Source organism: Barbus barbus (assembly GCF_936440315.1).
Source record: "Barbus barbus genome assembly, chromosome: 15".
Taxonomy (NCBI): Eukaryota; Metazoa; Chordata; class Actinopteri; order Cypriniformes; family Cyprinidae; genus Barbus; species Barbus barbus.
Window position 1 is genome coordinate 5149375 of NC_136743.1, and position 25594 is coordinate 5174968.

A 25594-nucleotide genomic window follows, 5' to 3' on the forward strand; every position below is an offset into this window, starting at 1 on the left:
TCACAGCTAGGCGATGGGTGTCCAGTGGGTGGCGGTAGCCAGATGGAAATCCCGAGAGCAAACCTAAAAGAGAAGAGAACAGAAAGAGTTAGTAGTAGTAGTAGTAGTTCACGCGATGTTGTGTTGCACGGAGCTGTGGTGAGACCTGTAAAGAAAAATGCTGGCTGAATAAACCAAAGAACCCAAACATCCATCACGCTTGTTGCTTTCTTCAAGTGTGTTACAAAATATTGGCGACGAGGATGGGATCAGCAGTGCCATTTTGAGTGAGTTACGACGCTGAGCATGGACGTAGAACAACTGCAAGATCAGCTGAGCGAGGCATTGCTCGGGCTGCAGCTTGATCAACTGCACGAGGTGTGTGTGTATGCAAAACTGTCGGCAGAGGGGCAGAGTAAACGGCACTCGCTGATCAGATTAATAAGTGAAGCAGTAGAGAAGGTTATAGAAACTGAACAGGATGATGTAGCCCGTCAACATGTGAACGATTTATTAGAGTTTGCCAGCGAGATGTCGCGGCGCAGCGGCCGCGCAGTACAAGATGGTGGCCGCGGATGCGGTGGCGACACAGACAGGAGTTCGGTGGAGCTCGCGTATTTAAAGCAACAGTACGCAGAACTGCAGCATAATTTCGAGTTATCCACAAATATGCTGAAAAATGAAATCCAACGCTTGAGTTTGAAAGTTCCTGATGTATCAAGTCCCCCTGTGTTTCCCCAACATCACCAGGCAGTCCAGGAAGTCACAATCCGACGTGATTTTAAGATTAACGGCCAAATAGGAGAACGGGGACAGAAAGATAAGCTGTCATACAATAACTTGATGCACCAGATTGATGCAGGAACAAATAAAGGACACAGAGAGTCTGAGGTCATTGATGCTGTGATCAGAGCAATCAGTCCAGGTATGAGCCTGCGTGACATGCTGGAGATTAAGACAGATTTAACCCTTTCCCAGCTGCGCACAATTCTGAAAGGCCATTATAAAGAAGAAAGCTCAACCGACCTGTATCATAGACTGATAAACATAACTCAAGAGACCCGGGAGTCACCACAAAACTTCCTCTTCCGAGCTATTGAATTAAAAGAAAGACTGTTAGCTGCTGCTCGTGAGCCAGATGGAGAAGAATCATACGGTCCAGATCTCATACAGAGGAGATTCCTACGTGCGCTGGGGACAGGCCTGTCAAATGACCACATTAAATACCAACTTAAAGAATGCCTGGATGACTCTACAGTCACAGATGAAGTTCTCATCACAAAAATGAACGAAGCTACAAGCCTCGAATGGGAACGACAGCAAAAGTTCAAGAAAAATGCCCACGTCAAAGAGACTAAAGTCACTGAGATTCAGGCCGAATTGCATCAAAGCCAAGATAGAATGGTTCATGCTGTCGCAGGTAAAGAACAGTCTGTACACACACAAGTAAAAGCCTTGAAAACGCCACAGGTCACAGACAAGAAAGACTCTGAGCTCTACGAAGCCGTCAAGCAGCTGAAGGAGGAGATAGGAGAAATGAGGAAAGCAATGACTGCTTACCGTTCCACACAGCACCGAGAAAGGAAGCGGGGATGCCGTGGGTGTCAGGAACATGGTAAAGGTGACCAGTGTGACCATTGTTTCAAATGTGGACAAAGTGGGCATCTCTCTCGAGGGTGCAGGGGACCACCTGCAGGAAGAACAGAAAGAGGGCCCTCAGCTAGTAGTATAACAGTAACAGCTCACACAACACCATCCCAGTGGTCAGAACATCAAAATGTACTCCTGTGTGACAGCATCAAGCAGTTGGAAGCAGCGAAGCAGAATGAGACCTGCCTACAGCTCATCAGATCAGTAAGTGCTAATCAGCTATCCACCAAACACCATGCACAGTTGCTGAATTTGATTGGAGAAAAATGCCTGGTGAACTGCTTCTTCGATGGCGTGGCAACGCAAGCCCTCTGGGATACTGGCTCACAAGTCTGCCTCATGAACGAAAAGTGGAGAAAAGAATATCTCCCACACACCACGCTACATAACCTCGAAGAGCTTCTAGGTCCTGGAAGTCTAACTGGTCGAGCAGTAAATCAAACAATCATCCCATTTGAAAGCTGGGTCGAAGTGACATTCAAGCTAGGAACAGACAAAGCCACACCGCTGGAATTGGAGGTACCTGTATTAGTATCAGGTGATGATGGGGTGGCAGAGGAGCCCATTATTGGGTATAATGTTATTGAGTATCTTTTGAACAATGGTTTCGAGCAACCTACTAGTGTAACAACCAAAGCCATGAGTACTGCCCTGTCCTGTGACTGTAAGAAAGCAGAGGTGTTATTGAACTTAGTGAGAAGTCAGGACGGTGGATGCAGCGAGGGAGTAGCGAAAACGGGAAGGTCAGTAACAAAAATTCCAGCTAAACAGGCTACAAGTGTTAAATGTTGCATCAAAACGGGCCCTTTGTTAGCTGACCAAAATGCCCTGTTAGTGCCGGATGAGTGTGCACGGTGGCCAGACGGATTGAGGGTGGAGGAACACATTGTCCGCCTCCAGAGAGGGACTTGTTCACGCATCTGCATTCCTGTGATTAACGATACTGACCATGACATCGATCTGCCTCCACGTGCGGTTCTGGGCCATATACAGCGAGTAAAGGCCATCTATCCAGCTGAGGTGAGACCAGTAACCACCCAACAAGAGATTGCAGCCGAAATCACCACACATACCACTCAAAGCCCGCCTCTCAAAGACAGTAAAGCTGCTCAATCTACAGAAAATGCTGAGGAAACGGTAACAACTGAAGGGAAATGCTTATGGGATCCTCCCGTTTGCGTTGACCACCTAACGCTCGAACAGCAACAGAAAGTAAAACAGCTTTTAAGGGAGGAAAGTGGTGTCTTTGCCCACGATGACAGCGATGTGGGATGTATTCCATCTCTCCAGCTAAAAATTCGCCTCCATGATACCACACCTGTTAAGCACACATATATGTCTGTCCCAAAGCCACTGCACAAAGAGGTTAAAGAATACCTGGAGGATCTATTGAATAAGGGATGGATTACTAGATCAAAGTCACCCTACTCTTCGCCTGTAGTCTGCGTGCGTAAGAAAGATGGAACTCTCCGCCTCTGCTGTGACTATCGGCAGTTGAATAAGAAATCCATTCCGGATAGACACCCCATCCCCCGTATACAGGACATGCTTGACAGCTTGGTGGGCAGTGCCTGGTTTTCAGTCCTCGATCAAGGCAAAGCCTATCACCAGGGGTTTGTAGAAGAATCAAGCCGACCTCTCACTGCATTCATAACGCCGTGGGGACTATATGAATGGGTGAGGGTCCCGTTCGGGTTGTCAAATGCACCTGCTGAATTTCAAAGGAGCATGGAGGAGTGCCTGAGAGAACTGCGTGACGAGGTATGTCAACCTTATTTAGATGATAATCTAGTTCATTCAAAAACATTTGATGATCATCTTCAGGACCTTAGAAAGGTGTTGCAGTGTTACCAGAAATATGGTGTTAAATTAACGCCTCGAAAATGTGAAGTGTTCCGAAACCATGTACGATTCCTTGGGAGGTTGGTGACCAAGGATGGGTACACGATGGACCCGGCTGACATCGCCCCAGTCCAAGCACTAAAGGAAAGGACCCATAAGACAGTTGGTGAGGTGAGAAAGTTACTAGGATTTCTCTCTTACTACCGGTCGTACATAGAGAACTTTTCCCGCAAGGCCGCCCCTCTCTATATGCTGCTCACGGAAACGACAACGCCAAAAGAAAGAGTACCGCCGAAGCGAAAGGGCAAAGGGAAAAGTCGCCAGGGACAACTTGTGTCGTCACATCCAGTCACGTGGACAGATGAACATCAAAAGGTCCTCTGTAAATTGATTGATTGTTTGTCCAATCCACCCGTCCTGGGATATCCAGAGCTAAATGAACCCTTCGTACTCCACTGTGACGCATCACAAGAAGGCCTCGGCGCAGTGCTGTATCAAAGGCAAGGAGGCAAGTTAGTAGTGATAGCATACGGATCGAGAGCCCTAACCCCTCCAGAGAAAAACTACCATCTTCATTCTGGAAAGTTGGAGTTTTTGGCCATGAAGTGGGCCATATGTGAGAGGTTTAGAGATTATGTCTTCCACGCGCCCTCATTTACGGTGTACACAGATAATAATCCTCTCACATATGTGATGTCAACAGCTAAGCTAAATGCCACCACGTATAGATGGGTAGCCGAACTTGCCGATTTTCGATTCGCCATCAAATACCGCCCTGGAAAGTCGAACGGGGATGCTGACGGCCTCTCACGCATGCCGCTCTCAATAGAACAGTACCTGGAAACCTGCTCAGAAGAAATACACCCTGATGTCATGGTTAGTCACACTCAGTCAGTGATGGTACAAAACGTGGAGAGAGGCCCGTGGTTGTGCCCACTTACCATTAAGTCGGTCCTGTCGGGAGAACAGGAGGAGGAACTGCTCACATCAGTTGCAGAGAACCCCAAGGAAATTCTGAGAAAGGCTCAGGGAGATGACCCTGAAATCAAAGAGGTCTTGATATGTCTCAAATCAAATTCATGGCCCAAAAACTGGAGCCAGAGCAAAGGGGCTCGAGGACTGATGAGGGAAAAAGCCAGACTATACTTGGATGAACATGGCCTCTTGTTCCGTAAAACAGCAACTCGTCATCAGCTGGTCCTGCCAAAAAAATACCACCAGCTTGTGTATAAGGAGTTACATCAGGACATGGGCCATCTAGGGGCAGAACGAGTACTGAGCTTGATCAGGGATCGATTTTATTGGCCCCACATGCAAAGGGAAGTGGAACACTATGTCACACGTGTTTGCAGTTGTCTGAGAAGCAAGCGTCCAAACAGGGTAACCCGAGCTCCTCTGAGAAACATCACCACCACTTATCCATTTGAGTTGATATCCATTGATTTTTTACATTTGGAGACGTGTAAAGGAGGTTATGAATACATTTTAGTTGTGATGGACCACTTTACACGGTTCGCTCAAGCATATGCGTGTAGAAACAAGAGCGCAAAGACTGCTGCAGAGAAAGTGTTCGGAGACTTTGTTTTGAAGTTTGGCTTTCCAACAAAGCTGCACCACGATCAAGGCAAGGAATTCGACAATAAGCTGTTTGCAAAGTTGCAAGAGTACAGTGGCGTGCAAGGCTCTCATACAACACCGTATCACCCACAGGGAAACGGGCAAGTTGAGCGGTTTAATAGAACTTTGCTCGCAATGCTGAGGACCTTGCCCGAGACCGCTAAAGCTGACTGGAAGACATCGCTTGCAAAGGTTGTTAATGCATACAACTGTACAAGAAATGAGGCGACCGGGTTTGCACCCTACTATCTCCTCTTCGGCCGTACACCCAGGTTGCCCATCGATATCATGTTTGGTGTTCCAGCAAAGGACCAAAGCTCTTCTTACCATGACTATGCTGAAAGCTGGAGGAAGAGAATGATGGAAGCTTACAAGGTGGCCTCAAGTGTATCGAACAGAGAGAAGGAAAGAGGAAAAGCTCTGTATGATAAGAAAGTGCACGGAGCTGAGTTGTTCCCTGGTAACAGAGAACTAGTCCGGAACTTTAAGGAGAAAGGTGGACCTGGGAAGCTCAGACCCTTCTGGGAAGAGCAAGTCTACGTCGTCACTCAGAAGAAGTATCAGGATAGTCCAGTATATGAAGTTCGACCTGAAGCTGGGAGGGGAAAAACAAGAATACTGCACAGAAACCTGCTTCTTCCATGTGATTACTTACCCATAGAAGATGAACACCTACCTGGAGGACCTGAAAAAGAGAACAAGAAAAAGGTTAGAAAAACATCAAAACAGAAATCTCAAATGCAATGTGACAGTTCAGATGGTGAAGATGATTGGAGAACCCTGATTGGAGTGCCAATCAACAGAGAGGGTCGAAACAACAGAAGGCGTCTACAGTCAGAACATCCAGAACCTGATTCAGAGGACACAGTGATCCTGAACGATGCAGTTCCGGAGGAGGAAGATGAGCAAGGAGCAGGGCGGGGAGAAGATGATGTGTCATACTCAAGAACAGAGATCAGAGAAACAGATGATGCTGAAGAGAGTGACACGGAGACTCCTTCGCAACCAGCCTGCAAAAGAATATATCCTTTGAGAAACAGAAAAGCAAAAAAAAATGTTTACTTACCATACCCTAGGTCAGCCTAGCATTGTAGATGGGTAAGCTGTGAAATTAAATGGAAAAAAAAATTTGTTCTAGTTATAATGTTAATTGACAGCTAATAGTTTAATCAGTTCGATTGATAAGCTGAATTACAACAAGAACACAATTAATTTAATATTTTCAGTTTTAATGATAAAGTAGTAGCTATAACATTCCAGATAAAAACATTTACGAAGTAGATTGTTTCAATGGTTCAAGGTTAGATCCCTTCAGTGAAAGTACAGATTCCTGTTGATGAACAGTGATGGTGGTAGAAGATCATGGTGCACAATGATGTCTGCTGCAAACACACTGCATGAGAAAGGAGATAAATGTTGTGTGTGGCGTGTAAATGCACGAGTACTTGAACTTTTGTATCACTGACTCCGACCTAAGAAGTATTCTCCTGGGTGAATAGCCAATAATGTATTCTGAGAATGTTGGGACTACATTCTGTTTTGTGGGGGAGAATGTGGAGAAATCGAGAATATGTATATTGATAGATTACGTTTTTGTATAAAAAGCTAGCCCCCTATATATATTAATTTTCTTTGTAATGTCTGTTCAACAGTTATTGTTTGATTTATGTTAAAGTATTCAGTACATGCATACATCTTTGTTTTGCATACTCACAGCTAGGCGATGGGTGTCCAGTGGGTGGCGGTAGCCAGATGGAAATCCCGAGAGCAAACCTAAAAGAGAAGAGAACAGAAAGAGTTAGTAGTAGTAGTAGTAGTTCACGCGATGTTGTGTTGCACGGAGCTGTGGTGAGACCTGTAAAGAAAAATGCTGGCTGAATAAACCAAAGAACCCAAACATCCATCACGCTTGTTGCTTTCTTCAAGTGTGTTACAAAAGGCATTTCATTATTGAATTCAGTGACGTCATCGTCTAGCTCAGTTCAGTTTAAAAAGTATCTGTGCAATCACATTCGTCTGGCCTCTGGCCTCAGTTTTGTCCCCATTTAGCTTTATGAAGTTTTCTGACAACCACATTTTAACTTCCTCCAGGCAGGAGATAAAATTTATAATAGAATTTCCATTTCTGGTCTTGACAGGAAGATAAAATTGTGTATCGTTGGCATAACAGAGACATCATATTTCTGAAAGATAGAGCCAAGAGGAAGCATGTATAGAGAAAAAAGCCGAGGACTCAAAATGGAACCTTGTGGAACACCTAAAAACAATGTTTTTATTGTTGACATTGTATTGCATTTTTATATCTTAATGTTAATGAAAAGAATAAAAATATAAAACCTTTAGATATCAATCTGCATATGTGTTGGACATTGGTTATGATCATCTTTGTATCTACTTTAAAGGCATCTTGATTAAAACAGCTTCATATTAACAAAGCATATGAAAAATGCTTGAACTGGAAGCGACGAGACCCGTTTAACAGAATACGGAAGTCTGTTGCACATAACCACTATTAGCCATGGTTTTGCTACAACAGTTTAACCATGGTATTTATACAACTGTGGTAGTACAAATGGTGATCAATATAATTAAATTTTTAATTTTAAAAGTTTAATTTTCATAATTGTTGTTGGGATCCCCTTAAAACATATCCATTGTGGTTTGTGCTGCTTGCAACACTTTTCAGTATTTGGTTGTGTTGTGCGTATTTGCAGCACGTTTCTGTATTTGATTGTGTTGTGAGTTTTTACAGCACTTTCTATATTTATTTTATTTGTAGCAGGTGTTGTCAAACTAATTGTTTTGCTGCACTGTAAAAAAAAAAAAAAAGTTGAGCCAAATTAAAATTTTAATGTAACCAGCTTCAGCAGATTTTTGAGTTCTCTCAACTTATTTTTGTAGGAGATTCTCAACTTTTTGTTGTATAAACTTAAAACCACAAGTTGAGAAAACTCAAAAATCTGCGGAAGCTGGTTGCCTTAAAATTGAAAGTTGGCTCAACTTTTTTTTATTTTTACAGTGTGGTGCTTTTTCTATTTGCATGTGTTTTCTTAAATTGCAGTGTGTTGAGCTCTCTCGGCCACCATAGACAAAGCATAATATTAGTTTAGGCTATATTATTTTATGAGTACAAGAACAAAGAAACAAAAAAAAACTTCTCCCAAACTTATGATTCAATGTCAGGAATTAAAAATGAGCTTCAACATTAGCTTTCTACCTGTTTCGACCAGTGTGATGTGCAGTCAAAAACTGAAAACGAGCTATTTGAATATGAAAATTACTCATGTCTTGTCACAAAATTACCATATCTGAAATCAGTGTCAGAAAGAGCTTTTTTGTTTACACATACCAGGAATTTGTTTTGGTGACAGAAGCTTCCATAGCACAGAATGATACTGACAAGTCAAGACACAGATAATAAGTATAAAAATTTAAAAAGTAAATAGGAAATAACAATATACAATAAAAAAAAAAACCACAATACAAAGTAGACAATAGATGGTATGTGTGTGTACAGGCGTGTTATAAGGAAATGTAAAAAGAGGTGTGTTAAATAAATAAATGTATAAATAGTGCTGTGTATTTCATGTTTATTGCCAAGTTAACAGTTCATGAGATGGATTGCCTGAGGGAAGAAACTGTTATTATGCTTGGTTGCTCTGGTGCTCAGTAGCGCCAGATGGCAACAGTCCGGAGAGGAAGTGGGCTGGCTGTGAGGGGTCCAGAATGATTTTACCAGCACTTTTACTCACTCTGGATGAGTGCAGTTCTTGTGATCCAGTCCAGATTATCCGCTGCAATCTTCTGAGGTCTGATTTGGTAGCTGAGCTGAACCAGACAGTTATTGAAGTGCAGAGGACGGATTTAATTACTGCAGAGTAGAACTGTTTCAGCAGCTCCTGTGGCAGGTTGAATTTCCTCAGCTGGCAAAGTAATTAAAGCCTCTGCTGGGCCTTTTTAGCAATGGTGCTGGTGCTGGGTGAGAATTTTCCCTTACTAGCCTTACTAGCTGCTGCCTGTCTGTCAGGAAGCTGGCGATCCACTGACAGATGGAGGTGGGTACAGAGAGCTGTGTCAGTTTATTCAGAAAGGTATCCTTCTGATCAGGCCCGATTTTACAGGGGTGCTAGAGGGAGCTAAGCCCCCTCAAACGAAATCAAAACACCCTCAGTTAAAGCTGTAGCCTATTAATGGCATTTTATTGCAGATTTGGCAAACTATCCAGTGCATTACGGTTTGCGCTCTGGGGATCGATTTCCATTTCAACCTGTTTTTTAGCAATTTAGCTAATCACAAACATATATGTTGATTTTTTTAATCAGAGGTGGTTAAGTTATAAACCACTCACAACTCAAATTTGTTCAGGTATTGTGTTCAGCACGAATAATCTCATTACAACAAAGTGTTGACGCGATGTAAATAAGAGGTTATCAACTTTATTGATAATAACGTATCTTTGTGAAATCACAATGAAGATGAGAGCTTTTTAGTGATTATGAACTAGAACGCTCTTTGTGCCATAACAACGGACATCACTAATACATATAGTTAGAGCACCCTCAGTAATTTAAGAAGCACCGTCAGTGATTTAATTCTGGAGCCGGGCCTGCTTCTGATGATATCATATTCGGATATCATCTTATGCATGTTAGCAAAAGCATTTTGCTCTTTAGGTAATACAGCAATGTTCTTTAGGTAAACAGATTGTAACAAAATAACAGAAGTGTGTTGGAGTGTTGAGGTGGGTCAGACTCTGTGTCACATGGTATTTCTATTGGTTCACTTTCTGTTCCAGGCTGATTTGAAGGAACCTGTGGAATAAATATGTCTTGTTTTAATGTGTGAAAGCTGGAAGCATCTGCACATTAAAGGGGGAAGTCGTGGCCTAATGGTTAGAGAGTCGGACTCGTAATCGAAAGGTTGCGGGTTCGAGTCCCCGGCCGGCAGGGATTGTAGGTGGGGGGAGTGAATGTACAGCGCTCTCTCCACCCTCAATACCACGACTGAGGTGCCCTTGAGCAAGGCACCGAACCCTCAATTGCTCCCCGGGCGCCGCAGCATGGCTGCCCACTGCTCCGGGTGTGTGTTCACGGTGTGTGTGTGTGTGTGTGTGTGCATTTGTTCACTACTCACTGCTGTGTGTGTGCACTTGGATGGGTTAAACACAGAGCACCAATTTCGAGTATGGGTCACCATACTTGACAATACGTCACGACTTTACTTACATAAAGGTGAGGCTCAGGGGATTTGTTAAACTAAATGACTAAAGTTCTGGTCCATGTTTGTTTATTCTGCTGTAGCCAAGAACTGAGACAAACATGTAAAGTGACCAAAGATAGTTTGTTTTGTTTTGTTTTACTTGTCATTTAGGGGCAGGGTTACATGAAATAACCAGAGAGTGTTGCGACATCACTTTTGTAGATGTCTGTGACCCGGCTGACGTGACAGTAGCAGTTGAAAGTCTCTCTGTAAAAATATAAAGTATTTACAAAGAAAAAAAACTGAGGTAAGAAATTAGAGTTGCATGTCTGACCATAATTTAATTCAAGATAATGTTAAAGGATTTTAAATGACCGATCTGGTAGCATCTGTATCAGCATGATGTCTTCTTTAATTGATTCAAAAGTTTGGAATCGTTACGATTTTTTTTAATTTTTTATGTTTTACTAAACAAGTCTCTAATGCTCACCAAGACTGCATTTATTCAATACAAAATACAATAAAAACAGTAAGATTGTAAAATATTAATACAATTTAAAATAACTATTTTCTATTTTAATACATTTAAAAATGTCAATTATTCCTGTGATGCAAAGCTGAATTAAGCAGTCATTACTTCAGTGTCACATAGTTATTATAGCTGCTCAGTTATTATCTCTGATGTTTACAGTTGTGAATTAAAATGTTTAAAATGAAATAGAAGTGGTGAAGTAAATTTGATTTCCAGAGTACATTCATACTCAAGATAAAAAAATCTTCATGTTTTCTCTCTATGTTACAGACATTTGAAACAAACTGTGTTGCAACACTTATTGGTCTCCAATTATTTATTTAATTATTTTGTGTTAATATTTGTGTTAGGTTGTACACTGTAAAAAAAAATAGTTGAGAAAAACATAAAAAATAAGGCAACTTGATGCAGTAAGACTTGAGTTCTCTCAACAGGTTTTTAGTTCTGCTCACTACTTTGTTGAGCCAATGTATATTTTGTTGTTCATGCAGTGCTGATTGTCTTATTTTGCTAATAGAAAAAATCATGTCACATCAACTGAAACAACAATTAGTTTAACAATTCATTTTTTTTCTGTTTCCTGGAAGAAAAAAAGAATGTGTAAAAAGTCACCACATTATCAAATGTATCTTTGTTTACGAATGACACACGCTAATGGATAACTTAGTATAACGAGTAGACAATGTTGTCTTTATTTAAAACAATTTACAAAACTAAGATATCCACAAAATGGATAAAAGCGGTTGAACATACTCTAGGGCTCAAAACTAGACACACGAACCTCAAGACGAACATTTGGCGGTCAACAAATGTTAAAAAGATGAAGATGAGCTCTTTACATCACAGTACAACAAATAACTAACATTAATGATAAAACAACAATAAAGAAGTTTAAATGAAGTCAGCAAACATCAAAGCAATAATCCTATAACAGTAACAGCATCATTTATTCATGCTGCAATGCATGCTGGGAACTCACAAAGCCTTAATATTTTAACAATATGAAATGCTTTGTTCAGACAACTTTGTTTGACTAGTTGGGACAACATTTGGGGTCATTTTGTTGGTCTGACAAGCATTTTTTTTTCTTGCTGAGCAAAACTTTTCTCTATTGGGCGGACATTTCAGCCACCTGAGCAAAAACAGTCTTTATACCAGACCTTACAGGGTGCGCACAAAAAAGTGTGCAACTTTTAACTTTAATGTGCTATTTATATTTGATTTGACCCTTGATGTAACTAAATAATATAAATTTTAGGTTATCTGAGAAAACATTTTTACAGTACAATACACTGCCATTCAAAAGTTTCTAAGGCTGTATCTATTTAATAAAAAATACTGAATATTATTTCACAAAATAATATTGTGAAATATTATTGCAATTTAAAACAAAAGTTTTCTATTTTAATGTACTTTAAAATAATTTATAACTGAGAAGCAAAGCTGAATTGTCAGTGTCACGTGATCCTTCAGAAAGGAAATCATTCTAATATGCTAATCAATGTTGGAAAAAGTTGTGCTGCTTAATATTTTTTGGGACCTGTGTTATTTTTCAGGATTCGTTGAGAAATAAAAAGTTCAAAAGTACAGTGTTTATAGTGTATTATAAAGATATCTTCAAGGAGATTTTTTTTCGCCCAAGATGCTTTGTCCAGTAATGAGATGAGACATGCAAAAATTAAAATGAGCTATTTGAATATGAAAATATTTCACGTCATATTATTCACATCTTGTCATCACAAAAGTCAGCATTTGTGTGGGTGCGTGTTACACTCGTGTGAAGCCAAAAGTCAAATTATGGTGTAGACTGAACCTCCTCATCTCATTCTGATGCTCATTCTGAAGTTTACAGGGGTCATATGATGCTTTTTTTAAAGATCATTATTTTGTGTATTTGGTGTAACAGAATATGTTGACATGCTTTAATGTTCAAAAAACACATTATTTTTCAAATACTGTACATTATTGTAGGTCCTCTATGCCAGTGGTTCCCAACCTTTTCTCATGGGCCCCCCCCCTACGTTTATCATACTTGTTTTATCAAGAAAAATTGTATCACTACAATTATAGTTATCATTTTATCGCCCAGCCCTACCTCAAAGTATATCTGCTCCCGCCCCCCGCAGTGAACTCGTGCCCCCCAGGTTGGGAACCACTGCTCTATGCCTCGTCTCTCTCAAACACTTCTTTTCTACAAAGTCCCTCCTTCAGACAAGCGCAGTCTGCTCTGATTGGCCAGCTAGCACAGTGCATTGTGATTGGCCGAACACCACAAGTACTTGTCGGAAAATGTAACGCCCCTTTCCATAATCGTGAGCTTCATCTTTCAAAATAAACGTAAAGACAGTAAATAATGTCCTTGGTTTTACCATCAGTTCAAGCCCGAAAGGGGAACAGAGTCGCGTGACAGACTCGTAACGTTATGTGTTTGCACACAAGCCACGATTAAGAAAGCTGACTCTCTCTCTCGCTCTCACACACACACACAACGCGCAAAACTTCGCATTTGAACAGTCAATAGCAAATAGAGTCGCTGATTCAGAAGCGCCAGATTGTCATAGCAAAGTCAGAATTACCTCCTCTCCTAGGTTTACGGAACTGTCAAATGCGTTGCTGTTCTGTTGTAAGTAATCTTACTGATTCCTAAATGCATCTACTTTCGGAAGGCCAAATAAAGTGCTTTTGCTTTTGCCTAGAAACACACAGTGTCTCCCTGTCATGGCTGCAGCAACACTACTGCGGTTACTGAAACCACGCCTTACCCAAATATTTTCACATCGTGACTGTAACAAAGTTCGTAGATTCGGGAAGAAGGAGGCGGGAACCGGCAAACATTTAAAGATTTAATAATCAAAATAAACAAACGTAAAAGTACAGCGGCAGCCCCTCACGGACGACTGCCGCACACAAAACACAAAATAAAATCCAGGCCTGGTCCTCTCTCGTCTTCCACTATCGTCACTCCTCCTTTTATCCTTCCGGAGCTCCTCCGTGGGACTCGAGACCGGTGAGTGTCGCAGGTGTCGCTCATTATCATTAACTCCACCGGCCTCGCTCCGTTCCCACGGCTCTCGGCCCCGCCCCACTCACCACAGTGACGTAGACATGTGGGGGTGTGTTTGAATGAGCCGTTTTAGGGGGGCGTGGCAGAGTCTTAACTTTGATAAAGAATATCTCTCTGGTTTTGAGACTTCAGAACTTGAGGATTCAGGAATCGTATCTATGCACAAACAACTTGTAACACTCCATAGAGAAAGGAAAACTTGAAATCGCATCATATGACCCCTTTAAATGTTAACAGAAGTGTCATTTTGGGTGCTCAGGTGGGACAGGCTCTGATTGATAGTTTCTATAGTGATTCACTTTTAGTTCCAGACTAATATGAAGGAGTCTGTGGCATTTCACATTTAATTACAAAGAAACAGCAACTATACATTGACATAAATATGACATTTTGTAATAGAAAGAATTAAATAGTATTTTATTGTTAAATGTACTCTAGTAATCTTCTCACACAAGATCTGTGCAATTTTTCAAAGATTTGCCATCACTAAACTGGACAAATTGCATTTACATGTACATTTATTCGTTAGGCAGACACCTATTCAAGTTACTTACAAATGGAGAACATCATAAGCATAAGTAATAAATATAAATATATACAATATAAATAATACAGCAACTCTTGTTTTACTGTAACTCAGACAGTAGATCATGTCACTAAAAACACCAAAGTCATGGGTTTGATTCAGGGAATGCATGAACTGGTCAAATACACTTTATAATGCAGCTCGAGTAACATGTAAATCACTTTAAATCATCTGCCTTTAATCCTGTGTGTCCCAGCAAATTAGATCTCAAAAAAAACTTCCAGATTGTAAGTGTGTCATGCTGTCTGAGGATGTGTATAATTTTGTGAAAAGAAGCTGTGGAGTTTTTAATAGCACATTCTGTGCAGGTCTGGATAGATTACGCCTTTGAAAGACTGTATGGGCCAGTTTTAGACTATGGCGATTTTTAAAATACAACCTTCACAAAATCGAATGTAACTGGTACAATAATTATAAGTTGAAAATTTACAAGAAATAAAATGCTGAAATTGTTAAATGGATTGCTAAGTTTACCATATTTGGGGTGCATTTCTTGACTGTTTTTGAAGTCACAATAAATTTGCAGTGTACCATGTGTATTACCACGGGAACCAGATGAGCCCTCTGCACAATCTGACTTTGCTGCAGCCTAGAATTAAACTGCTGGTTTCATCTGACCTGAGCAGAAATACACACTATTTCCTGGATTAATACTGTAAAGATGCTTTGACACAATTTGCAGTGTAAAAAGCGCTATATAAGTAATGGTGACTTGACTTGTATTAACTAGTGTTGTTTTTGGCAGACTGTTTTAATTTTAGTTTTAGTCTAGTCTTTGTGTGAAGCTGTCATTTTAGTTTTTATTAGTTTTAGTCACGTTCATACTCTTTTTAGTCTAGTCTAGTTTTAGTCGATGAAAACTGATGCCATTTAGTCTAGTTTTCGTCAATGGAAATTGTATTTTAGTCTCTTTTTAGTAATACAATTCTATTTAACCTAGTCAATATAGTATAAGTACCTATAAGTATAGACAAAACCAAAATTTTCTTTTAGCCAAACCCATTTTAAACAAGGTTATCTTATTATATTATTGTTACCTTTTAGACTTAAGAATACATCCATGCCAGACAAGGAAGACGCTCTAATTTGAATTTACAACATTTATTTTACCAACCAAACATGTTAGAAGTACACACACATCTCCCAAAGAACCCTGGCTGGCCAGCCATTTCTCGGTGTCAGATTTAACTTTGTTGTTATCTTCTAAATAATGCCGCGAGTGGGGCTTGAGGAACTGACGTTGCCTGCGTCTGCGCAGTGCGACCTGAAGTGAGACACCGGAAACAGAAATACTGCAAAATAATAATAATAATGCGACTAAACGAGATGAAATAACGTTATAACATTTTGTTTCGTCTCGTTTTAGTCAATGAAAATGAAGAGACATTTTAGCATAGTTTTTCTTGCAAAGCGAGAGAACGCCAAGTTTTGCGAGGGAAAGCAAACATCTTTGTGAGAGAATGCAAAGTTTTGCGAGAGAACGCAAAAGATTTGAAAAATATTTTTTCCTCCCACCTCGAAATCTTTCCACCACCATGAGCTCTTAGGGGCTCCGTACGTTTTTATTCGTCAACAGTATTGCATCATATATTTAATTATCGTCATTGTCACATGACCAGCATTTACGTTGCGTCTCGTCTCATTTTCGTCACGTGATAAAGGTTCGTTGACGACGATATTTAGTCATAATTTTCGTTGACGAAAGCAACACTAGTATTAACGTCTTGCAAATTATGTTTGATCATCTCTTATTAGAATCCAGCAGTGAGCATCTGTGTGAGCAGTCATGGATGGGAGTCTGTTTGTGCTGCTTCTGCTGTCAGGTTGGTGTAGTCATTGGTATTTGTATTATGTATTTATGATGATGTGTTCACATATAGATGGTTTAACATGTTAATTTTAACAGGGCTCTTCTGCAGCAGTTCTGGTCTTTCTCGTCCTTACTACTATATAAATGCAAGAATGTCATGGCCAGAGGCTCAGAGTTACTGCAGAGCGAAGCACACTGACCTGGCTACTGTAGACAGCATGTATGATGTGAACAGGTTGGTAAATATAGTGGATGTTGGATACAGTGGATCGGTGTGGATTGGATTGAAGAGGGCAACACAGAAACGCTGGGGTTGGTCTAATGGAGAAAACACAACTTCTCAGTACTATAACTGGGATTCAGGACAGCCAAATGGAGATGGAGATTGTTTAACTACTTATTCTGGGGCTTGGCATGATGCTCCATGTAGCCTTTTACTATATTTTACATGCTATACAGGTGAGTTCTTATAAAATGATTAATGTGCCGTTTAGCTGGGAAAGAAGAGCTTCAAACTGATTTTTTCTCAATAGGAAATACTTCATATCTAATAAAAGCTTACAAAAACTGGACTGATGCTCAGAGCTACTGCAGACAGTTTTACACAGACCTGCCCACCATCCACAACTCTGAGAAAAATGACTACATATCTAAGATGCTTTCTCCTGGATTGCACATCTGGATTGGTATGTTCCTGGACTCTTGGGAATGGTCTGATAAGTGGATCCTCTTCTTCAGACACTGGACAGCAGGTCAACCATCCCGCAGTTCAGGATCTGGTGACTGTGTTGGCATATCAAGAGCCAATTCTGGCAGATGGTCTCACTACAGCTGTGATCTACGGAGTCCTTTTATCTGCCATGGAGGTGAGCATCTAACAAATTAGATCATGTTAGACAGAATGACTCCATGTTCTGTTCTGCTATTTCGTTTGTGCGTTACTGTATTTAACAGTGATCGTGTTTACCAGCACAACAATATAAAAGCTATCAAAAATTAATTAGCCTAGAGAAAGTGAGCAAAGATCATTATAATGATCTTTATAATCATCAGAGCTGTGACTGAGTTCTAAACAGTCTGATCTCATGTCAAGTCATCATTATTTATATAGCACTTTATACAATACAGACTGTGTCAAAGCAGCCTTAAAGTGTTAAACAGGAAAATAGTGTTGATAATGCAATAGGATAATTGGAAACAGTAAATGTTTCAGTTAAAGTCACTTCAGTGATGTCATCGTCCAGCTCAGTTCAGTTCTATTCAAATAATGTCTGTGCAATCAGTCAAGCCGGCAATATTGCCGGGAACTAAGTCAAGTCAAGTCACCTTTATTTGTATAGCGCTTTTAACAATACAGATTGTGTCAAAGCACTTAACAGTATTAAATTGGAGGATAGAGTGTCAGTAATGTATAATGATAAGATTAAACACTCAATTTTCAATTAAGGCATTTCATTATTGAGTTCAGAGGTGTCATTGTCTAGATCGGTTTAGTTTAAATAGTATCTGCGAAATCAAATTGACGATGATCACTAGAAATTAAGTGTCCCCAACTGAGCAAGCCAGAGGCGACAGCGGCAAGGAACCAAAACTCCCTCTGTGACAGAATGGAGAAAAAAAAACCTTGGGAGAAACCAGGCTCAGTTGGGGGGCCAGTTCTCCTCTGGCTAGGAGATAATTGTTTATTTATTGTTTACTTATTGTTTTAATTAAAATTTTAAATGTATAAATGTATTTATTTCTATTTTATATTGTTGTAATTTCTAACAATAATAGTATTATGTAGTTAGGTCTTTGAGTTATTTTCTTTTATTTGTCCCGGCCTCAACCAACGATCAGGGAGACATCATCTCCCGGCGCCAATCCACCATCTGATCCGGACTCGGGCTGAGAAACAGAATAAGAAAGAAACAGACAAATATTAGCGTAGATGCCATTCTTCTTACGATGTAACGGGTACATCGTGTGTTCTGGGGAGTGTTCCCGGTTCCGGTTGATCTAATTAATGCAGCCTAACAATCCTTTAATGGATTTGGATAATAGAAGCGTGTTAGTGTGTTATGTGTAAGCCAGGTTAAAGAAATGTGTCTTTAATCTAGATTTAAATTGACAGAGTGTGTCTGCCTCCCGAACAGCGTTAGGTAGTTTGTTCCAGAGTTTGGGCGCTAAATAGGAAAAGGATTTGCCGTCCGCAGTCGGTTTTGATATTCTAGGTATTATCAAACGGCCAGAGTTTTGAGAACGCAGCGGACGTGGAGGATTATAATGTGATAAGAGCTCGCTCAGCTACTGAGGAGCTAAGCCATTCAGGGCTTTATAAGTAGTTAACAAGATTTTTAAATCTATACCAGGGCTGTCCAAACTCGGTCCTGGAGGGCCGGTGTCCTGCAGAGTTTGGCTCCAACTTCCCTCAGCACCTGCATGGAAGTTTCTAGTATACCTAGTAAGAGCTTGATTAGCTGCTTCAGGTGTGTTTAATTAGGGTTGGAGCTAAACTCTACAGGACATCCCTGTTTGGACAGGAGTTTGGACAGCCCTGATCTATACGATGTCTGATAGGGAGCCAATGCAGTGTTGGCAGAACCAGGCTAATATGGTCATACTTCCTGGTTCTAGTAAGAACTCTAGCTGCTGCAATTTGGACCAGCTGTAGTTTGTTGATCAAGCGTGCAGAACAACCACCCAATAAAGCATTACAATAGTCTAACCTTGAGGTCATAAACGCATGAATTAGCATTTCTGCATTTGACGTTGAGAGCATAGGTCGCAATTTAGATATGTTTTTGGAATGGAAAAACACAGTTTTACAGATGCTAGAAACATGGCTTTCAAATGAAGGATTGCTATCAAACAGCACACATAGGTTCCTAACTGATGACGAAGAAATGACAGAGCAGCCGCCAAGTGTTAGATAGTGTTCTAAGTTATTACATGTGGGGTTTTTAGGGCCGATAATTAACACCTGTTTTTTTCAGAATTTAGCGGTAAGAAGTTACTCGTCATCCAGTTTTTTTATATCGACTATGCATTCCGTTAGTTTCTCAATTTGGTGTGTTTCACCAGGCTGCAAAGAAATATAGAGCTGAGTATCATCAGCATAACAGTAAAAGCTAACACCATGTCTCCTGATAATATCTCCCAAGGGTAACATGTAAAGCGTGAACAGTAACAGCCCTAGTACTGAGCCTTGAGGTACTCCGTACTGCACTTGTGATCGATATGATACCTCTTCATTCACTGCTACGAATTGATGGCAGTCAGATAAGTACGATTTGAACCATGCTAAGGCACTTCCACTAATGACAACAAAGTGTTCTAGTATATTCAAAAGAATGTTGTGGTCGATAGTGGTCGAACGCAGCACTAAGATCCAGTAGCACTAATAATGCGATACAACCACGATCAGATGATAGAGGCAGGTCATTTGTAACTCTAATGAGAGCAGTCTCAGTACTATGATACTGTCTAAATCCTGACTGGAATTCCTCACAGATACCATTTTTCTCTAAGAAGGAATATAATTGTGAGGATACTACCTTCTTTTCTAGTATCTTTGACAGAAAAGGGAGATTTGAGATTTGTCTGTAATTAACTAGATACTCAAGTTGTCTACTCAACTTGGGGTCAAGTTGTGTTTTTTTTAATGAGAGGCTTAATTACAGCCAATTTGAAGGTTTTGGGGAAGTGAAGTGAAGTGACATACTGCCAAGTATGGTGACCCATACTCGGAATTCGTGCTCTGCATTTAACCCATCCAACGTGCACACACACAGCAGTGAACACACACACACCGTGAACACACACCCGGAGCAGTGGGCAGCCATTTATGCTGCGGCACCCGGGGAGCAGTTGGGGGTTCGGTGCCTTGCTCAAGGGCACCTCAGTCGTGGTATTGAGGGTGGAGAGAGAGCGCTGGACATTCACTCCCCCCACCTACAATCCCTGCCGGCCCGAGACTCGAACCCGCAACCTTTGGATTACGAGTCCAACTCTCTAACCATTAGGCCACGACTGCCCCTGACATATAGGGGCAGTATGACATATCCTAATGACAATGATGAATTAATAATAGCCAAAAGAGGATCTATGACTTCTGGAAGCAGCTCTTTTAGTAGTTTAGATGGAATAGGGTCTAACATACATGTTGTTGGTTTAGATGATTTAACAAGTTTATACAATTCTTCCTCTCCTATAGTAGAGAATGAGTGGAATTGTTCCTCAGGGGATCTATAGTGCACATCTGATTCGATACTGTAGATGACGGCTGCATGATTACAATTTTATCTCTGATAGTATCGATCTTGTAAGTAAAGTAGTTCATAAAGTCATTACTGCTGTGCTCTTGGGGCCTGTTGATGCTTTATTTTTCGATAATTTAGCCACTGTATTGAATTAATACCGGGGGTTATGTTTGTTTTCTTCTAGAATAGACGAAAAGTAATCAGATCTAGCAGTTTTTAATGCTTTTCTGTAGGATAGGGTTCTTTCCCGCCAAGCTATACGAAATACCTCTAGTTTTGTTTTCCTCCATCTGCGCTCCATTTTCCGGGCTGCTCTCTTTAGGGTGCGAGTGTGCTCATTATACCACGGAGTCAGACTGTTTTCTTTGATCTTCCTTAAGCGTAAAGAAGCAACTGTATCTAAAGTGCTAGAAAAGAGAGAGTCCATAGTTTCTGTTACATCATCAAGTTGTTCTGAGCTATTGGATATGCTGAGGAATTGAGATAAATCAGGAAGATTACTTACAAAGCAGTCTTTTGTGGTAGAAGTGATGGTTCTACCATACTTGTAACAAGGAGTAGAATTTACAGTTTTAGCTATATAGAGTTTACACAAGACTAGATAATGATCTGAGATATCATCGCTTTGCTGCAGAATTTCAACACCACTAACATCAATTCCATGTGACAGTATTAAATCTAGAGTATGATTTCGACAATGAGTAGGTCCTGAAACGTGTTGTCTAACCCCAATAGAGTTCAGAATGTCTATGAATGCTGATCCTAATGCATCTTTTTCATTATCGACATGGATATTAAAATCGCCAACAAGTAAGACTTTATCTGCAGCCAGTACTAACTTAGATAGAAAATCAGCAAATTCTTTAATAAAGTCTGTATGGTGCCCTGGTGGCCTGTATACAGTAGCCAGTACAAACATCACGGGGGATTTATCACTAACACGTGTTTCTCTAAATAATGTTATACGCAGCACCATAACTTCAAATTAGTTATACTTAAAGCCTGCCCTCTGAGAAATACTGAGAATATTGCTAGAAATTGTAGCAACACCTTCCCCTTTATCTTTTGGACGTGGCTCATTTTTATAGCAGTAATCTTGGGGGGTGGACTCATTTAAAGTAATGTATTCATCTGATTTTAGCCATTACAAGATTTTAGCCATAACAAGAGAAGAAGCCATTATCACCGTGATAGAGGATTGATTTACTTACCACTGGTGTTTGATGAACTCGTAAGTTCAAATGGAGCGAGAAAAAAGACAGACAGGACAGGAGCAGACAGGACCAATCACAGCAATCACCAAGTGTTCCCAACTAAGCAAGCCAAAGGCAACAGTGGCAAGGAACCAAAACTTTTTCGGTGACAGAAATGGAGAAAAACATTTGGGAGAAACTAGGCTTAGTCAGGGGGCCAGTTCTCCCTTGGCAGACAAAACACAAGTCAGATTGTGCAGAGGACTCATCTGGTTCTTGTGCCGATGGCCGTCTAGGTAATGGGGTCTTCTCAGGCGATCTGTCTCTAGGGCTCGTCTAGTTGACATGGTCTCTGCTGACATTCAGGACTTTACAGGTTGTCTCCAGGTGCTGATCCATCATCTGGTCTGGATACAGACTGGATCTAAGTGGCTATGGTGACCTCGGAATAAGAATGAAACAGACTAAGGCCCAATCCCATTTCTACCCCTTTCCCCTATCCCTCCATTTCGCGCATTCACGTGAAGGGGTAAAGGTGTCTCGATTATCTTTTGGTTGCAGGCATAGAGGTAAGGGGAAGGGCCAGATAGCCCTTCAAACTAAGATTTTTCAGGACCACACTTCAAACGAAGGGGTATGAGAATTATCTCAGCATACACCGGCTAAAGCGGCAATGGCTGCCCGTGCGAACAAAATTAACCATAAATATAAGCATTTTTTGTTATTGTTAAAAATTTCAATGAATAGTAATCATTTGTTTTATGTTACATTCAATCGTGTGTTCATTACGGCCATGTTATTCAAAGAAATGTTTGCAAAAAAAATCGCTAAAGTTTGCTAACGTTAAACCATTACTGACTGCATGATAGTGCCACAACATATTTTTATGTCTGATCAGGGCGAACCACCATAGACATCGAGGGTGACTAGTCCTCCCAATAATTAGAAATCGCTAAACTTTTGTTCTTAAATATGGGCAATTCGAGAGAGAGAGAGAGAGAGAAGAGAGAGAGATTAAAGTTGCGTGTACGCATGTCTGTAGTCTCTCTCTAGTTGAGAGAGTTACTTCAAAACTCTAGTTGAGTTTACTTCAAAAACAGTGATTTTATCCTCTCGTTGCAGGAAAATATAATGTAGCGATTCAGTATTAAACTATATTATTAATAAAAGTTGCAGGGGCAGCGTTGACAAGTTCCTTTGCTCCTGGATGTGTGAGCTGTGCAATCTCCGATATGTGTGTGTGTGTCAGTAAGCAGTGCATTAATGTACAACGGTAATTAAAGGCTCTAATGCATACCATCACACCAGTATAGGTATGTGCATTGTAGGAGTTAGATGACATATAATGACGTGTAATGGTATAGTAGTGGTGTGTCCCATTTCTTAGGGAAATATTTTCACCCCTACTCCTTGAAACTGTTTCAAGGGACAAGGGGAAAGGGAAGGCTTAGAGGTAGGGGTAGGGGAAGGGGTATAAAATAGAATTGGGATTGGGCCTAATATGAGCGTAGATTCCATTCTTCTTACGATGTAACAAGTACAGCAGGTGTTATGGGAAGACATAACTATTTTGTTGGCGATTTTGTATGAATTTGTATAATTGTATAATGCAAAAACATATGAGAAACATGAAGGTGCATTGTGAAAGTATGAATTCAAAGTTGCCACCAGTTTGCCAAAAAGTGAAATAGTTCTGAATTGCTGAATGTGTTGATTCTACATATACTCAGTCTACTGTATATTCAGTCTGTTACCTTTATTTCCCTCCATAATTTCATTGGCTTTTAGCTTATAAATTGCTCACAAAAATGCTAATGCATTTGTTTTAGGGTGATATGTTTTTGTTTAAAATTTTTAAACTCAATAATATTAACAATCCTGTCATTTCCTTTCTAAAGGTCCCAGGCCTTTAGTACCAGTGTACCAGTTTATGAACCAAAGCATGACATGGCTAGATGCTCTGAGATACTGCAGAGCGAGATTCACTGAAATGGCCGCTGTTACGACCATGAATGATGTGAGAAGAATAGTAAATACAGTGGATCTTGGATATAATGGTTCAGTATGGATAGGTCTCTCTGCTGTGGGAGTGAGACGCTGGGTCTGGTCTATGGGGGACAGCGCAATCTCCCAGGGCAGTATGTGGCATCCAGGAGAACCAAATGGTGATGGGGAGTGTGTGAGGAGTTTTAATGGAAGCTGGTATGATGAGAGCTGCAGCACCGTTCTCCCATTTGTGTGCTTTAATGGTGCGTCCTCAAAATTGGTTTGTTTTTTCCACTTTAGCTGATACTTTACTGAGTGCTGGTCCTTATCTTGTATTTCTGAACAGACAGCACTGGTTTTATCATGACTGATACTGCTATGACATGGAGAGATGCTCAGAGTTACTGCAGACAACACCATGTTGATTTGGCAAGTATCAGCAGCCCAGAGCAGCAGAATCTCATTCGTAATGAATCTTCACTCTGGATTGGTCTGTTTCTGGACTCTTGGGCATGGTCTAACCAATGGAGTAGCTTCTTTAGATACTGGGTAGCAGATCAATCATCCCTAAGTTCAGGATCTAATAACTGTGCTGGCATGACAACAGCCGATTCCGGGAAATGGGCTCAATACAGCTGTGAATTAAAGAAGCCTTTTATCTGCTATGGAGGTGAGTTCCCCCATTCAAACAAGAGATGTGTACAGTAGGTCACTCTTGAAACAGACATTAAAAACAACTGTGATATATGTGTGTGTGTGTTGAGGGTGACTTTAACTCTGTATTTCTCTAGATGACAAGTTAATCAAAAAACAGATAGTCAGACTGAAATTTTCCTGTACTGGAAAATGCACATTAAATGATCCTTCACTACAGACCGCCATTCTGAATGAGGTTTGTATGCACAAACACACAGTTCAGTTTCACTGTCAAATTCTGTCCTGGCAATCATTCATAACACCTAATAGCTTTGTGTGTTTTCTCTCATTTCACATTGTTGCTGTTATTAAGTGTTATTTGATTCTTTCTTGTTGGTCTTCCAGATAAGTAAAAAGCTGAAGAGCATGGGGCTGGGAAGTGACAGAAAATTAAGCTGGAGAAAGGGGCAAGGTGGAGAGGTGTTTCAACAAGAGATAAAACCTAGAGCGAGTTCAAATAATGCATGTAATAGGCAGTAATCTTTCATTTACCTCTTTAAAGGAAAAATCTAAGGATATTCAAATAGATTATTAGTAATAGCAGATTGTTTTAAGGAACTGGAGTAGTTGGATTATTATTTAAACATCATGAATGGTGATAGGCCTAGTATATAATATATTTATTGGAAGTGATTGTCAAATTTATTTTCTTATGACTTTTCCTTTTCTAAATTTACCATTTAATACTATAGTTTTGAAAGGAAATATTTTCAGTAAAATCATAATTTATATATGATATCATTCTCATAATTAAACTGAAAGAAATCTGATAGGCAGAAATCATATTATTATTCCCATTTTCAGGTGATGCCTAGATGTGTCAAAATATGAAATTAGTTCTTGTGTTTTTCTTTTGAAATTTATGACTGTTTTAATATAGTAACTTTAATGTGCTACATGTTGAAATAAAATTTGCTATATAAAACTGAGGTTTGGAAATTCTTCTGTTGAACCTAAAAGAAGATATTCTGAAGAATGTTGGTAACCAGACAGCTCACAGTAGCAACTGACTTCCATAGTATTTTTTCCCGGTACAATGGAAGTCAATGGTTTCCGTCAGGGTTCCGTTGGGTTAGCAACATTCTTCAATATATAATTTTTTGTAAAAAAAAAAAAAAAAAAACTGATACAGGTTTGGAACAACATGTGGGTGGATAAAAGGCAAAATTTTAATTTTTGAGTGAACTGAAGGCCTGTTC

General features: G+C 40.2%; 1 protein-coding gene across 1 annotated transcript; it reads left to right on the top strand.

The window, feature by feature from the left end:
- Positions 1-23721: 23721 nt before the first annotated feature.
- Positions 23722-24875, top strand: LOC306880943 (macrophage mannose receptor 1-like; the record flags this gene model as incomplete). Its single annotated transcript, XM_079434745.1, has 4 exons — positions 23722-23962; positions 24046-24369; positions 24491-24591; positions 24741-24875. 4 exons carry the CDS (start codon positions 23722-23724, stop codon positions 24873-24875), a joined length of 801 nt encoding a protein of 266 aa, XP_079290871.1.
- Positions 24876-25594: the final 719 nt, after the last annotated feature.